Source organism: Ictalurus punctatus, chromosome 15 (genome assembly GCF_001660625.3).
Source record: "Ictalurus punctatus breed USDA103 chromosome 15, Coco_2.0, whole genome shotgun sequence".
NCBI classification, from domain to species: domain Eukaryota; kingdom Metazoa; phylum Chordata; class Actinopteri; order Siluriformes; family Ictaluridae; genus Ictalurus; species Ictalurus punctatus.
This window is the reverse complement of record NC_030430.2, coordinates 11,070,934-11,088,270: the sequence shown is the minus strand read 5'-3', so window position 1 is coordinate 11,088,270 and position 17,337 is coordinate 11,070,934. Positions and strand designations below refer to the sequence as shown.

General features: G+C 38.8%; 1 protein-coding gene across 8 annotated transcripts in view; it reads left to right on the top strand.

The window, feature by feature from the left end:
• Positions 1-17,337, top strand: part of foxp1a (forkhead box P1a) — a 51,902-nt gene that overhangs the window by 13,287 nt on the left and 21,278 nt on the right. For 6 of the 8 annotated variants that reach the window (XM_047160354.2, XM_047160353.2, XM_017486911.3 and 3 more), the window contains exons 2-4: positions 1,771-1,909; positions 12,870-12,944; positions 17,193-17,330. In XM_047160354.2, coding sequence (XP_047016310.1) covers positions 1,775-1,909; positions 12,870-12,944; positions 17,193-17,330 — 348 coding nt within the window. In that variant the 5' untranslated portion in view covers positions 1,771-1,774. Of the gene's footprint in view, positions 1-1,770; positions 1,910-12,869; positions 12,945-13,244; positions 13,438-17,192; positions 17,331-17,337 lie in introns of those variants that run through there. The other 2 variants (XM_047160355.2, XM_017486912.3) reach the window with 2 other exon arrangements.

The following is a 17,337-nucleotide window of genomic DNA, read 5'->3' as shown; positions in this document are numbered from 1 at the left end:
AAACCCAAAATATTTAGTAGACAATTGGCTTTACAGGTCACCTCACACGTATAAATCACCTCACACACTTAATTGATGTGAGCCTCACTGTTCTCTCAGTGCTGCCTCACTCTGATTTTTCTCTCTGTGTGTGTGTGTGTGTGTGTGTGCTGTACCTCCCATTGTCTGAGATGTCTTCTGTACTCTCTTATACATAATAATAGCACTAGAATAAATAACATATAGAATTATGAACACTAGTCATGTCATATTTCTAAACTCAAAATAATTCACATGTACTTATTTCTTTATTCTTCTTCCTCCTCACACTGCCTTTTCAGTCTTTTTTTTTTTTTAAATCAAGAATCTTACATTCTATTATCTACAGCTTCTGCAGTGAACCGTATTGACAACAAAAACTGGAAAAAAATCTCTCTTTTTTACATTAGTATTATTAATATTTATTTATTTATTTATTTTCCACTCATTTTTTCAACTATTTACAGTAACTTCACTTCTGGTCCCTGTGTGTGTGAGTAATGCATGATGTAGGTCACATTGTTTAATGCGTATTATCAAGACGTTGGAAGATGAAGAATAATGATTACATGCAAGCTTGAGTGGAGAAAAGTACATCAGGGTGGCAATGATAATGATGTTTTCCCTCTTCTGACTGGTTTAGTTGATATGAATAGCTATCTGCAGTTGTCATTTTCAAGTAAAATTTAAATGTAAAGACCACAGCTATGAGGGTAATGAGCACGATATTTGGATCTCTTCTGCAGAACTGACTTCCAGGCCAAAAAAATCCCCCAAGTTGTGTTCTGGTTCACATTCATGTCAGGAGAAGGGTTTGTTGTTTGTCTAGAGATTTTCTCTACTGTTTACTCTAGCTGTGTTGCTTTTTGAAATGCTTCCCCGCCCCCACCAGCTGTTTACATAAGGCCCTTCCAGTGTATTATTGCACCTGCCAGATCCTCGGATCGTACCACCTGGTTAATGTTAAATAGCTCCAGAAGCAAGATGTGTTTGTTAATAAACACTGGACCTAGGGCTCCTTTGTTTACTGTAGTCATGGTGGCAGTCAGTTATTTAGAAAATATCGGCTCAGGCTTCCTCGTGTGGGAGAGTGCTTAACCATGTGAAGACTGATGGAAAATGAGTTGCATTGCGAACAAGAAAAAAACAGAGGAGGTGATTGCCAAAGATTTGGTATCCAAGTGTGCATTCTGGTTTTGGGCTATTTTTGGTAATTTAACACTCAGCATTATCTTTTTGGTTGGTCATTCCCTGAAAACAGCTTTCATTTGAATGGTAAAACTTATTGTATGGGATTCGTGTAAGGAGAAAAATTTGCATAACTTGTTTTTAACACAAATAAACGTAGGCTTGTCACTTATATTTAGATTTCACTTTTGCCATTAACTCCCAGTAAACAGTGGTTTTTATTTATTTATTTACTTTTTATTTAAACATCTGTGATAGGCTGAATCTGAAATGGTTTCTTATTTCACACTGAGGAGATCTGTTCAAGAGCAGGACGGACAATTAATACCTTCAAAATATTTTGCACCCCATTAAGAGCTTGTTGCACCCAGACTTTTTTGTTTTTCAGTTCACTTATATTTGCAAAATCTGCTATACAAAACCTCTTTTATAATATATATAAAACTATATTTGGTGTGTAATTCATTTTTCAGATTTCTTACTGCCTTAACTAGGACATGACAAGCCGTTGCCAATTATTAAGCTGTTCCTTGTTTTAATCAACGTATGTATTTTTTCTTACAGCGACATGCAGGAATCCAAGACAGATCAAGCAGCCAACAGCAGTCCAGCTGGCCAGGAGCGACTGAGCTTGGGCGTGGAGCAAGTGATCAATGAGACACCAGTAAAAACATCTACACCCGGCACACACCCGATACAACAGGTTGAATACTCTGTTTTATATTTCTGTTGATTCATGTTAATGTTTCATTGTTCTGGAATTTATCATAATCAAAATGATTTTTATCTGCCATACCAACAATATTTGCACCACGATGAGCAACGTTTCGTCATGTTATCTTTTACCATTATTGGAATTTCCAAGTGATCATCTCTCTGTAGTTTTGAAACTCCACAGCATTTTTGTTGAAGAGCTGACAAATCATGAGTTGTCTCTTGGTCTCTAATGTGGTCTCTTATTGAAGAACAGAGTTCACATGCTGTGGTTCTTTAAGCTTTATCTCGCATCTATTGTAGTCTTCATCTCTCTTAGGTTTCCCCTGATATACTTTCTCTGCTTCCCCTGACACTTTTCCATTAAATTTCATTTCCATTCATGCCCCGTGCACCATTCTATTCTTTCCTACGTATTCGATGCAGGGGAGTTCCGCTAGACCAGATGTTCGACCCTGCAGAAGTGTGAGGGGTCAGAGTAGGGAGGACGGTCCTCTTGCTGGCCATTTTGTTTCCTGGATTTCAGTCTGTTGGGGTATTACAGTGGACAAAAAAAATAGAACAGAAAAGAATGTGGAAAATGATTTGTTGCATAACTGATTAGTGCTTTTCTACTACTTGTTACACGTTTGGAGCGTCCTGGTATTGCTGTGAAGATTTTTTTACTGTGTGTATGATGATGGAGTAGTCATTTTTCAATATTTAAATTCTTACAGTACACAGTACGTACTTATTACATTTTCAGGACCCTGCCCACGTGGGTATTGGTGGAGCGTCGAAGTTGTGTTTGAGCTTAACTTGTGACTTAATCATAAAGTAATAAGTTGACATATGCGTTCCTCTTGGTGCCATATTCATTTTCCTGTACCTGGCCTTCCAGTTCTTACTGCTGATGAATTGTTTGTTTCTATATTTCTGCTCTCGATGGTCTTCCTCGAACGGTGGATTGTGATGCCTTCACTCCTGCCCTTTGGAGGTTGTTGGTGATGTCACTTACTGTTGTCTTTGGGTTTTTCTTTGCAGCTCTTTTGGTCAGTCTGTTCTGTGTCTGATTGTTAGTACATCAGTGGTTTCTTTCTTTTTCAGGACATTCCAAATTGTTGTATTGGTTTTGCCCAGTGCTTGTGCAATGGAAGGATTGATTTTCCCCTCTTTTCTCAATTTCAAAATGGCTTGCTTTGCTCCCATAGACAGCGCTCTGGTCTTCATGTTGGTTTATCTTTTTTAGCAACAAAGCTAGTCTTCAAACCCAGGGCTCAAATGTAAAATTTGGAAATTTTATTTTAGTGACCATGTCAATTGTTAAGAGCGCTATAAAAATAAAATTTAATTGAAACCAAGAGTAGACATTCAGAGCTATTAAGTGTACACATTGCCAACAAAACACCTGTCAGTCACATGCCACAATATTTTTGATCACTTGAAAAATAGGTGGGTTCAAACCAAAGGTGCCATGTCCCAAGGTGTTTAACGCATTTAGATGTAAATATCAGGAAATGTTCTATGAAGATTTAATTATATATTATTATAAGCATTAAATGTCCTCAAAACAAAAATAATTGGCCTTGCCATGCCAATACATTTGCGGGGACTGTACATCATTAACATTTTAAGAATAGTTAAATATATTATGGATGCCACTGAAACGTCTCAGCTGAAATGAAAAACGATGTAAAATCGTATATGTTCCAAAAATTTTTATGAAAATGATAACTAGAAAATGATTAAATATGCTATATGCTCTCCATACAGGTAGAAAGTGTAGTGTTGTGTGTGTGTGTGTGTGTGTGTGTGTGTGTGTTTATACACGGTTTTACAGTAATGGCAAGCACCCAGTGGTTAAACTTCCTGTATGTAGATGTGTGAATTGTGATTTATGAAAGGTCTAGGCCTGTATAAAAAAATAATTCTGGGGAGAGGATGACTATCATAATCTTTATGTAATAAAGTTTTGTAATGTAGGGCATTGAGTTTTCTCCCTCAACAGAAAGTCAAAAAGTTGTTGGCCAACATTTGGCCTGGGAGCTGTGGTTTTCTCTCCTCAGATTACACATTAAAGATATTATTCACATCTGACTGGTATGCAGGCAGCTACGTGTTGTGTTGGCAGGCGAGTTATGACCGCATTACACTGCTTGGATTTGTCAGCGTTTACACATACCTGTGTGTTCTTTCATTCTGAAAACATCGTCATCCGTGCAACATGGCTAATATGCGTAGTAAAAATCATTCACTTGTCAACCAGATGGCTTCTGGCCGATGTGTGGAGTACCGTGGCATGTAGGGATGTCACGAGAACCGATACTTTGGTACCAAGTCAGTACCAACATTCTTAAAATGTGACGGTACTTGTTTTTCTGGAGATGCGTTGGTATTGATTGTTATGAAGGTACCGAGGTTGCAATTCTTCCGGACCTGAAGGGGGAAACAAATACGCGCAAGTGTTTTAGTCGGCCACAAGTGGTTTAGAAGAAGAACAACGCCTACAAGCACACGGGAAAAACTACAGAAGTTTAGCTTAGCTTAACAAGTTTGGCTCCGCCCCAACTCGTTGAGAGGAAATGTGGAATGAGTTAAATATGGAAATACTTTGTATTCGAGGTGGATGACAACAAACATATAATTGATGCCCTGAAGCGGGTGTGCAACTGACGCTATCGTTCATTTCAAACAAAGGCAGGAAACACCTGGAATTTGGCGAAGCACCTGAAAGATGGGTCGTATATTATGTTTGTTTGAGGTAGCTGGCATCGTTGCCGTGAAACCAGCTAACGTTATGCTCCATGTAATGTTTCGATAGCCAGTTATGTGTTAACGACACTAACGCATTGCAGTGTTATAAACTACGTCCGAATGGGCCACCATGCATCGCCATCCAGCCCGTGTCCTGTCAGCTAAATTTAGCCTAATGTCACTAATAATTATTCAAATGTTCATGCTTTTTATAAATCTTTTTGGCCTGCCACCATATCAGTGAATTTAAACTAATGCTTGAATTCAGAGTATAAGGTGTGTGTGTGTGCGTGCATGTGTGTGCGTGCATGCATTTAGGGGTGCACCTCCACTGTAGCCTCCACTCACTGTCAGACAGTGTTTGATAACTAAAATATCTCTCTCTCTCTCTTTCTTTTTGCCAGTATCAGCCAGAGGAGGATGTCCTCTAGGAGAGTTTTAAATTATTATTATTAATATTTTTTTATACCACACCATGGTATCGACTTTCGTTTCGAGTATTGTGTACTTTTGGTGGTATCGGTACCGACTACTAGATTTTTGGTATCGTGGCATCCCTAGTGGCATGTGCAGACCACTTTGATAGAAGGGTCCCAAGAGTGACACAGAATTAGGTATGGGGTCAGTACCATCGATACCATCATTTCATATGCTAACATGTCATTTACCGCTGTAATCAGCACTATAAATTGTGCCTGGTTCTAGTCTGTTAAATTTGTAGAGTCTTGCATGCATTTGTACCTTAATTGGCAAGATGAGTTAATTGCATAGTTTTAGCATTCAGAAAAATGTCTCTACTTTGATGGAATGTGGTGCTGTTTATGTGGCAACAACGCTGTCAGCCCAGCCGAGTAACTCCTGAAGAAATAAAGAGAGAAGTAAAATAGTGGCATTTTAAAATGTTCAAAGCCACTAACTGATGCCTAAATTCTGCTTTATATCTTTAATGGTGCATTTGACTGATATAAACTATTAATTACTTATTTTATGGTGTGATTGCTGTCACTGAAGCTGTGGGTTAAAGCGTACTATAAATAGGCATGGGGTGTTTTACTCACCCTCCAGTTGGCTGTGGTTCAGACGGAGTCTGTTGTAATAGTTGAGTACGGATTCAAAGCTCAATTAGATATTTAATTAAGGCTAAAGTTTGGACTAATGAATTGTCCAGCCCTGCTGTTGCATTACACTTTTGTTTGTCAGGTCTATACTTCCTATAGCGTTTGCTTTTATTGTTTTCCAGGAAAGCCTTTCATATCACTTACTTTGGAACACTCTGTTTGAATAAAATGCAAGATTAGTTTATGCAACTGATTTCAATCGCTGACATTCCAAATTGTTGTATTGGCTAAGCGCAATGTTTGAGCAATGCCTCTAATTTGATTTTCCCATTTTTCTCAGATTCAAAATGACTTGCTTTTCTCCCATAGACAGCTTTCTGATCTTCATGTTGGCTTATCCTTTTTAACAACTAATACAGGTGTAGATGTTCAGAGCTATTTATTGTTTAAACACTCAATCTAATAGGACACACCTGGGTAACAAGAAACACTTGTCAGTCACGTTCCAGTATTTTTGCTTGCCTGCAAACTGGGTGGTCTGATGCATAATGTGCCATGTTGTTTAATACATCTGTATATAACTACCAGGATATAAAAGCTGAAATTCTAAACTCTCTTCTCATATTCATCTTTTGATCTCAAATCCCAGTGTCTTCAGTCTACAGAAAAAAACAAATAAATTGGCCTTGCCCTTTCAATAGTTTCCATTTTCTGTACCACTTATCCTGCACAAGGTCGTGAGGAGCCTTTAGCCTATCTTAGGCAGGGGACACGCTGGAAGGGGTTGCCAGTATGACCAAAACATCCCATTCCAATTTCAGTTCCCCCTTGTTGTTATAATAATCATCAATCTTCTGGTAAGGCTTATAAGATTTTGGTACGTGTTTGTGGGGATTTGTGCTCATTCATCCACAAGAGCATTAGTGAGGTCAGATACTGATGTTGGGTGAGGAGACCTGAGGTGCTGTTGGCCTTCCAGTTCATCCCAGACGTGTTCATTGGGGATGAAATCAGGGCTCTGTGAAGGTCACTCAAGTTGTTCCACTCCAACCTTGGCACACCGTGTCTTAATGGAGTTTGCTTTGTGCCTCTTAGTTCCAGTGAAAGGAAAATATAAAGCTACATCATGTAAAGACATCCTAAACAATTGTGTGCTTCTAACTTTGTGACAACAGTTTTGGGGTAAAAAAACAGATATGGGTGTGATGCTTAGGTGTCCAAAAACTTTTATCCATATAGTGTGTTTGAGCAAGGTGCTACCATTGATTTCTCTATGAAGAGAAAGTCTTGGAAATCAGTGGTTCTTGATCCTGATTGGTGAGCAAATCCAAAGCAAATCCATGTTTTCTGTTAAGCTTCCCAAGGCCATACCTTAACATATAACCAGCACCATAGCGTAATGTTAGAGAAACCCTTCTGTCCAATGCACAGCCACATAGAAGATCATAAATGCCCTGAGATTTAAGTCAATTTTCCACTCCACTGCACGGTACGGCTTGACTCGACTCGGCTCGCTTTACTTTTGGAGTTTGCTTTTCCTCTGCAGTTTAGTGCCACCTCAACGTGAGTGCCGCCTCAACGTGGGTGCCATCTTCCACTCGCCTTCACTCAGGAATAATATTGTATTATAGAAACACTGTACAGATACACTGTCAGCCGTATTCCAAATGCCCTTCCTGTTCACTGAACACGGACCCTATTAAGGATGTGAAACAACGGCGTTCTAGACCCGACGTAGTGCTTGATATGACCAAGTTAGAGATGAGATAAATGATACATAATTTTCGATTAATAGAATATTACCATATGCAAAGTATGTATTAAATGACATTTATTCAGGCACAATACAGAACTACTCGTTAAGGAGAAATCCCTACTCAGTGCGTTGCCCACATTTGGTATCAGCTCGGCTCGCTTGGAACCTCGACCGAGGTGGTACTAAAAACAGTACCAGGTACTATCCACAGAAAGCCCCCAAAAGGCGAGCAGAGTCGAGTCGAGCTGCACCATGCATTGGAAAAGTGCCATTTGAGAGGTACAAGATTTTTTGATGTGCTCAGTGGTAATCAAATAGCAGCGTTCCACCAGATGTCTGCGCACAGCTCCACAAATTACACACAATCTTCCACATTGTTGCTGTTTCCACCAGCAGGCAAGCCATACTCGAGTACCTCTGCTGAAGTTGGTTATGTTTTTTCCCCAGCTACCATGTGAGCTATACAGGTGGAATTTAAAACAGTACAGATCATCGATTGATCAAACACAGTCGCACAGACGTGCAGTAATGTCTCTGGCTGCAATTGCTTCTCTAGTAGGCTAGTGTAGTGCCTGCCAAAGAATCTTCCTCTTTTCAAAAGTCCTTTTCTGGTGGATTTAAAAGACAAGCAAAATAAAATATGTATGCAGTTTTAAAGGGCGATTTGATGTTTCAAGTTAATTTTTATTTAACTGCAGTGATGTTTTCTTATCACTATATAACTCGAGCTCATATTTCTTTGTCTAGCGTTTGACCATATATATGCCTAGATTAATTTCAGATTGGTTTGTTTTAAATTTGTTTAAATGTTGTGTACTGCTTTAATACTTGTGCCACGCAAAAACCTCCAGACCTCCTCCTACTTTCAGCCATGTTATGTGAAGGGAACGCACACAGGGCCAGGATACGGCTAGTCCTGGGTTTGGTTTTGTTGTGGCAAGGTGATTGAGAAGCTCCAATCGAGCTACAGTGCAGGAACTGAAGATTAGGCCCAGTTTAATTCGCTGCTGTTACTCCTAGATGCTAACTTTGCTTCAGTATACTGTATTTATGCTGTCCTTTAAACATTCACTAGGAAAAGCTGCCACATAACAACATTCATATAATTTCCCAGAAAGATGACTTTGTTATTGCAGTACAGTTCAAATATTCACTTGGAAAAACTTTCCGTTTGTTTTTGAAGCTTTGGCTGAAGGGCTCATGTGTGTAAATAATGCTTTGTAATGCTCCAGTGTTTACTTGGAAAAGCTAACCTTTAACAGCGTTCAACCTTTTGTTGTTGCACTTCACTCAAATGTTGCCTCGTTGAAAACGTTGCTCTGTTACATGAAGCTGTATTCAAATGCTCAATGGAATAAACAGCTTTGTGATTGTACTGAGGTAATTCATTATTGTTTTTGATCTTATTCAAACAATCATACCAAAATATAATATAATTATGCTATTGGTCTAGTTGCTCAGTAAAAGTAATTCAAGCTTTCTGTTAGAAATTTGAAATTAAAGGACTGACTACAATGACTTTTGTAGAAATTATATTTTTTTTCTATACTCAAAAGCAGTGAGCACTTTTCTGTTCATTTTCTGTTTTCCTCTCTTTTCTCCTCTCTGTTCATGTCCTATCATGAGAAGGAAATTAATAATATTAATAGTAATAATAAAAAATAATGGTCACGGACCTTTTAACTGTGTAGTTTTAGTGTAGCCTTGAAGCTGCAAGGTGATGTCAGAAACGTTACTGCAGCCAGACTTGGTTCCCGACATTTGCATTTCTGTTTGATGAAAAGTTGGGAGACGGACGTTTTTTAAAATTCATTCATGCTTAGATGCCTTTTGTGTAGCTGTGCTTTTGTGTCTGGCCAAACCAATGAATGTAATTGTGCATCATCAGCATAAGAGCAAAAGCCAAAATTATGTGTGAGAATTACACGACCGAGCAGCTGGATATTAAAAAAGAGAATTATAGAGGGCCTTGTGGGACATCATATTGCACTTTTGTATGCTCAGAGAATCTCCATTAATGCTAACAAACTGGAACTGATCTGTCTAAGCCAGGCAAGAACAAATCTGTCTAAACAAACTGTTTTTAAACCTTTTAAATAGAAACATATTAACAATGTGAGGCAAACATTTGATGGTGGGCCACTTTAGCCAGTGCTGATTGTATACTCGGATTCTCCCAGAAGCCAAATCGAGAGCATGCTTGTTATTCTAGTTTCAAAAGAACAGAACTGTTAAGTGACAACCTTTTTCAAAGATCTTGGATTGGAGAGGAGGTCAGATGATTAGATAGTAACTAGAGAGCGGTTTAAATATGTTGTTTTGAGGAAGGGTTTAACAACATCTAACTTATAAAACTTGTCAAGTAGACAAGAGAAGAGCATCAAGGTATAGAGCTTGTTTGGCTCAATATGACAATAGAGGTGCAGCTAGATGTTACTGAGGAGAGCACCCATCTTTTGTCAGAAGTCAGAAATTGCCCCTCTTTGAAATTATGATGATACCAAATACATCTTTGTTTCTGTGTGGTCGCTTGTTGGGCTACGAAGCAGACATTTGTAGGTTTGAATCCGAGCACTGCCTAGCTGCTAATGCTGGGTCCTTGAGCAAGACCCTTAACCTTCATCTGCTCAGTCCTGTGTCAATTGTAAGTCGTTTGGATAAAAGTGTCAACCAAATGAGCACATGCAAATGCTAATGCAAAACTGTAAAATGACCATCAGTGTGAACACAAGGACTTGTACAACCCCAAGTCCAAAAAAGTTGGGACACTGTGTGAAATGTAAATAAAACCAGAATGCAATGATTGGAAAATCTCATGAACCCATATGTTATTCACAATAGAACATAGAAAATATATCAAATGTTTAAACTGAATAAATGTACCATTTTAAAAAACATATAAGGTCATTTTGAATTTGAAGGCCATAACACGTCTCAAAAAAGTTGGGAAGGGGGCAACAAAAGGCTGGAAAATTAAGTGTTACTAAAAATAAACAGCTGGAGGTTAATTAACAACAGGTCAGTAATGTTACTTGGTATAAATAGAGCATCTTAGAGGGGCAGAGTTTTTCAATATTAAAGATGGGCAGAGGTTCACCAATGTACGTAAAACTGCGTCTACAATTTGTGGAACAATTCAACAAAAAATTGCGAAGACTATGAATATCTCATCGTTTACAGCACATAATATCGTCAAAAGATTCAGAGAATCTGGAGAAATCTGTGTGCAAGGGACAAGGGTGAGAATAAGTAATGTTTTCCCGTGATCGTCGGGACCTCAGGCGGCACTGCATTTAAAAACAGGCATGATTCTGTAATTGAAATCAGTGCATGGGCTCAGAAACACCTCCAGAACTCACTGTCTGTGAACACAGTTTGCCGTGCCATCCACAAATGCTGGTTAAAACTCTGTCATGCAAAGAAGAAGCCATATATGAACATGATCCAGAAACGCCGCTGTCTTCTCTGGGTCAAAGCTCATTTAAAATGGACTGAGGCAAAGTGGAAAACTGTTCTGTGGTCAGACGAATCAAAATTTTAAATTCTTTTTGGGAACCATGGACGCTGCATCCTCTGAACTAAAGAGGAGAGGGACCATCCGCCTTTTTAACAGTGCTCAGTTCAAAAGCCTGCATCTCTGATGGTATGGGGGTGCATTAGTGCATATGGAGTGGGCAGCTTGCACATCTGGAAAGGCATCAATGCTGAATGGTATATACAGTTTTTAGAGGAACATATGCTTCCATCCCATCTTTACTTCTGAGTGACTCTGGTATAAAAAAAAAAAAAGAGTATCTTAGAGAGGCAGTCATGCTACTGACCTGTTGCCAATTAACCTAATTAGTTACAAAATGCTCCTCCAGCTGTTTGTTTTGTGACACTTACTTTTCCAGTCTTTTATTACCCCTGTCCCAACCATTTTTGAGATGTGTTGTGGCTATCCAATGCAAAATTACCTTATTTTTTTTCTTAAAATGGTACATTTCCTCAGTTTAAACATTTGATACGTTTTCTATGTTCTATTTGGAATAGCATATGGGTTTATGAGATTTGCAAATAATTGCATTCTATTTTTATTTACATTTTACAGTGACCCAACTTTTTTGGAATTGGGGATGTAAAAGTTTATGCTTCAAAACAAGTAAAAGCCATGCAGTAGCCGCACTTTTCTAAAGACTTGCCTTTGATGTGTCCTATTGATTAAGACCACATACGATGATTAGGACTGTAACAGCGATTATTTAAATAATGAACTACTACTTTTATATGAACTGCAGGTTCCCATCCCTGGTCCTGGTGTACCCTATTTTCTGCACATTTGAATGATTTTCCTGCTCTCACAAACCCACTTCATCTCAGGAAGAGCTTGTACTTGGCTGATTAGTTGAATCAGATGTGTTAGAGCAGGAGACACTCAAATGTTTATGGTGTTAGGAACCTGTGAGCTAAACTATACTAAATCAGTAGCCTAAATGAAGACATTGCCTCACCATTAGTCTGAAGAAGCTCAAATTAAACTGCCTAAGTGTAACAGACCTCATTAAATTATGAAATCGCCACTCTATTTCACTTTGTTGACAGTAACCTTGCAAAAATGTCAAACCACTTCCTTATAGGAGGCTAAGGTCAGCTGGTTAGTCAGTTTCACTTACCAAGCAGAAGCTGAAGATGCAGTGTTACACAAGTACTTTCTTTTGAAATGTTTGTGCATCATTGATGTACTGATATGAAAGGCATCTCTGCTGGGCCTGTACTGCATTACACCACAGTGGTACTTTATCTAGTGACAAACTGTCACAATGTGTGATTTCTTCCAAGCGAGCAGCTTAATCAGTCTATATGTGCCTTGTGTATAATTAAAAGAAAACTTCTAAACGATTTCTTTGTTTCTATTTGTGGTAATTGAACTGACTGACAATCCTGTACATAGAAACAACACAAGCAGTGCTGCTGCAGCTGCTGCTTCTAAGGGCTTCAACAGTGTTTTGCATTTTACCCAAGGATAGAGGGTCCTGCATTATGAAATCTTTTGTTGTTGTTGTTGTTGTTGTTGTTGTTGTTAGTTGCATAAGCAAGGTTTCATAAAATGTGTGGTGAAGATTTTTCATGTTCCATTTACATGTGGAAATTGCAGGCAGCTTTTCTATGAAAGCATAGTGTTTGTTGATTGTCACGCGGTAATTTTGCTGCTTGGTGCTGCAGCAACGGCAAACCTGTAGTACTAGTTTTTGGCATGTAGGTGACTTGTCATTTATTAAACGTGCTAAAGATAATGAAGGGTTAATTGTTATACACAGTAGTGGGTTGACAGTACACTTACATGTGCTGAAAAACAAAGACAATACTCCTTGGAGACTTCACAAAGCCAATCAGGATTTTGTTATTGTTTTTCGCATCTTCAGGCACTTCAAGTTGCTCAACAACAGCAGAGTGGGGAGAAGTCCCAGAAGAGTGTGGAGAAGGAGCCAGAAACCCAGGTAGAACTGTAATCTTGTTTACTGCTTACAACACACACATACCCACACGAATAAATATGACGATGGTTATATCCCTCACATAGAACGTAATGATAGAGTTAAGCCTGGCATAAGATTTGTCAAATAAAATGTGGCGCTTCATCTAAAATGATCTTTTTCTGTCTTAATTCTTAAGTATTCTTTTTGGCTTTGCTATTTTTGTATATTGGTTATTTATAGGGTTGTTTATTACTCCGAGTTGGAATGAATGGACTGAAATGAGAGCCCGATTAAAGGGTTAGGTCATGTCACTAGGTTAAGCATAGAGGGCGGGCTGTAAGCACATGATTGGACACGTTTGGCAGTCTGTAAATGGTGGAAGGAAATACAGCCAGGATGTGCCGGCCCATTGGGAGTCCCACTCTGTCTGAATACTCGCACCAGCATGCTCACTACAACTGAAACTACACATACTGCCGGACACACAGACTTTAATGCCAATGGAATTAACCAGGTTTGTGTTGTGCTGGGGTGTTTATATATGAGCAGGATGTTGACTTTGTCGTCTGTGAGCTATAGTTAGTGGGGATCTTGTTCCTGGGTAGTTTTTTTGTTTTGTTTGTTTGTTTGTTTGTTGTTATTTGTTTTAATGTGTACCCTTGTGAAGCTAAGTATTTGTCCGATTGTTTCCTGGATTATAAATTCCCTTCAGAATTACTCCTATTTTATCATGTATTTACAAGTAGGCAGTAAACTAAATGGAGGGATATTGTTCATTTGATTAAGGTTGAGCTGGTATGAAGTAACTTTATTTTCTGTTTGAGGATGAATGAGCTGCTGAGCAGAAACACCATATTACTGCACCAGTATGGATTGTGCACTGTAATTGAGTTGTGTATTTCAGGGAAACATTGATTTTTTTTTTTTTTTTTTCTCTTGTGGTGTTATGAGGGAGTGATGTGCTAAATAAATGACTTGGGTTCTGTGATATCTGAGCGTTGATATCCTATTGTAAATAATAGCACTGCATCGCTAAAAGGTTTTCTTGTTCTCTGTGGTTGTTCACTTGTAGCTGCACAGAAACCTGATCACCTCTCTCTTTAACAACTGTAATTAACACAACACTGTTTTTTGCCTCCGCATGCATTTTATAACCAGATGGAAACTAAAAAATATTATCATCATGGGTTGTTTTTTTTTGTTTTGTTTTGTTTTGTTTTTTTGTTTTTGTTTTTTTTTACTTTTTGGTAACCCAACCCCAAAATGTTTAAAGTATTTTGGACCGTTGAGGTTTGTTGATTTATGGGCCTGTGTTTTCAGAAGCGCTTGCTTGTTGACATGCTCGCTCACAGGGAGTTGTTCTCTGACACACTGGCAGGAACAATAACAACAACAAAACACTGTTTGGACTTGTCTATCGTCATAGAGACAGCACACATCAACGTTTTGGGAGACTGTAAAAGCAGAATTATTGCCATTAATTGTCAGCATGCTCAGGTGGGCAGCTGAGGGGCTGCTGTCATTTCTGTGTTCTGTTTCAGTGAAGTGTGTAGTCTTTACAGAGGACTTGTTTGAGGGCGTCAGGCACTATTTATTAATGTCGAAAATAGCTTGAGCAAGTGTTAGACCTTTACGATAGATTGCACCTATACACTCACTCAGATAGTGTGGGAAAGTGTGTGTGTGAAGGTCAGCCATTATATTTCACTCACAGCTGCAGAGAAATAGTCTAGCGGTATGTTTACTTGCAGCCCAGCACAGCCGGCTTTACTGGAACCCCTTGTTTGTTTGGGTTGTGGAGCCGTAATTAAAATGCAATCTCTAGGTTTGTTTTCACAGTTGGTGTGTACCCCAGTGGATGTATTGTTTATACAGATCCATAAATATAATTTTAATTATTCTGTTTATTGTAAACAGTTTTCAAAAAACACTGTGTTTGAGTGTTTAGTGTGTTATTGTGTGTCTGGATTAAAAAGCAGTAATTGCTTCGGGTGAAATTATACATACAAAATGATGTTTTGAAGACGGTACGGTTTTGAGCAGATGTATTGCTATACTTCTGTTTTCTTATATAGCTGTTTTACTGTTAGTGGTTGAATGCATGTAAAAAAAAAACGTAGAAATAAATAATAGCTGCAACAGCTAATTGATCAAATCGGTAATAATCTATTAGGAAAATTGTTGTCAATGAATCTCGTTATCGATTAGTCTGTCTGCACATGGCACGGGGCACATTTACTCATTGTTACTTCTGTTCTGAAAACACGCATTGGAGAGTAGATGCCAAAGATGTGTCCCAAATGACGTACTATACACTTACACTTTTACAAAGCAGCAGTATAAGCCATTTCCCAGTTGATGGCACATGATGTCAAACGTACATAATGTGACGCCGCTAGCTTAACCCAGTCAATGAAAAAGAATTTCTTCAGTTTACTGTTTGTCAGCGTTACCTTTTATGCCAAACGCGAATTCAGTCAAAGTGAAAGTGACGGAAGTGTAATCGTCACGTGACATCAGAAAAAAGTGTGCGACCCACTAAGGTATGGGGGCATTTTATATTAGCTATGAAGAAGATTGTAACCTGCAAACTTTACAAAGCCGAGCTTGTGTAGCATGGAAACACGACAGTGACGCACAAGCACAAACTTATGTTTGCCAGTGAGCATATAGGCAAAGACCAGGCCTTTTGGAATAATGTGCTCTGGACAGACCAGACAAATCAAAGATAGAGTTGGTTGGCCACAGCAACAACAGACAAGTTTGGCGCAGACCAAAGACAGCTTTTCAGGAGAAGCACCTCTTACCAACTGTGGAGCATGGTGGTGGAAATGTTATGGTTTGGGGTTGCTTCACTGTCTCAGGGACTTGGACAGCTTGCATTCATTGATTCAACTATGAATTCTGCATCATATCAAGAGTTCTTGAAGATAATGTGAGGTCATCGGTCCAAAAGTTGAAGCTGAACTGAAAGTGGACCTTTCAACAGGATAATGATCCTAAGCACACTAGCAAATCCACCAAGGAATGGCTCAAAGAGAAGAAATGGAGGGTTATGGAATGGCCTAGTCAAAGCCTGGATTTGAATCCCATTGAAATGTTGTGGGGGGCTTTGAAACAGGCAGTGCGTGCAAGAAAACCCTCAAACATCTTGCAACTGAAAGAACATTACATTGAAGAGTGGCCAAAATTATTGAGTGACAAAGTATTCATTCACACTATGGTCAAAAGTATGTGGACACTTGACCATCACCCCCATATGTGGTTCTTCCCCAAACTCTTGCCACAGATTTGAAGGCAAGCTGAAATTGTATAGAATGTCTTTGTATGCTGTAGTTTTACAGTTTCCCTTCACTCGAAGTAAGGGGCCCAAACATGTTCTAGCATGACAGTGTGCCTGTGCAAAAACTGAGCTCCATGAAGATATGGTTTGCCAAGACTGGAGTGGAAAAAGTGTCCTGCACAACCCCACTGAACATGTTTGGGATGACTGACTTGTATCCATTCGTGAATGTGGTTTTAGGTTGAAATCCCAGCCATCATGTGCTGTGCTGTGACCAGAGCATATAACTCCCGACACAGTGTTGGTGTGAGGTATGGTGTGAGGGACCAATATGGTTTGACGGACAGTAGCACGCTCATCCTACTCTTCCTCACTGTTTTATATAGGCACATGCAGTTCACCTATTCACTGAACATTTATCCTTCATATATATGGTCCAATAAATCAATCATTAATTACAATTTCAAGTGCAATCTTAACAGATTAGCAAATTTAAAAAGTCCAAATGAAAGAAGTTCCAAAGTTGACAGATTCAGATTATGGGACCAGAAATTAAGTGTGTGTGTGTGTGAAGATTCTTTATCTTGGAAAGCAAATAAATGAGGTACACAAGTCTGAAACACACTTGGAAGTGGAACTGACTGCTAAATTGCCGCTAAGTGCAATTATTTTGAATGTGGAAAATAAAATATAAATTGACATTTTACCAATCTTTTGTCATAGCTATCACATAAATACTAACAAAGTTTCCTATGATGTGTGCATGTGCATGTTTACCTTGTAAATGGTATATTTACTAATTATATAAGGGCATAAAAGTCTCATCAGTAATTTTACTGAAATATTGCACTTTATTTTTTACTTTTTTTTTTTTTTTGCAGAAGTTGAAGATGCTTTTAAAAAAACTATTTAAACATTCTCTTTCGTTAATTAAGCAAGCCACTTGTGTTGCACTGGTGTCTGTATCATATGTATGTGTTGTGTAGGTGCCTGTTTCGCTGGCCATGATGACCCCTCAGGTGATCACGCCTCAGCAGATGCAGCAGATCCTTCAGCAGCAAGTCCTGAACCCGCAACAGCTCCAGCTGCTGTTACAGCAACAACAGGCTCTGATGTTGCAGCAAGTTCGTA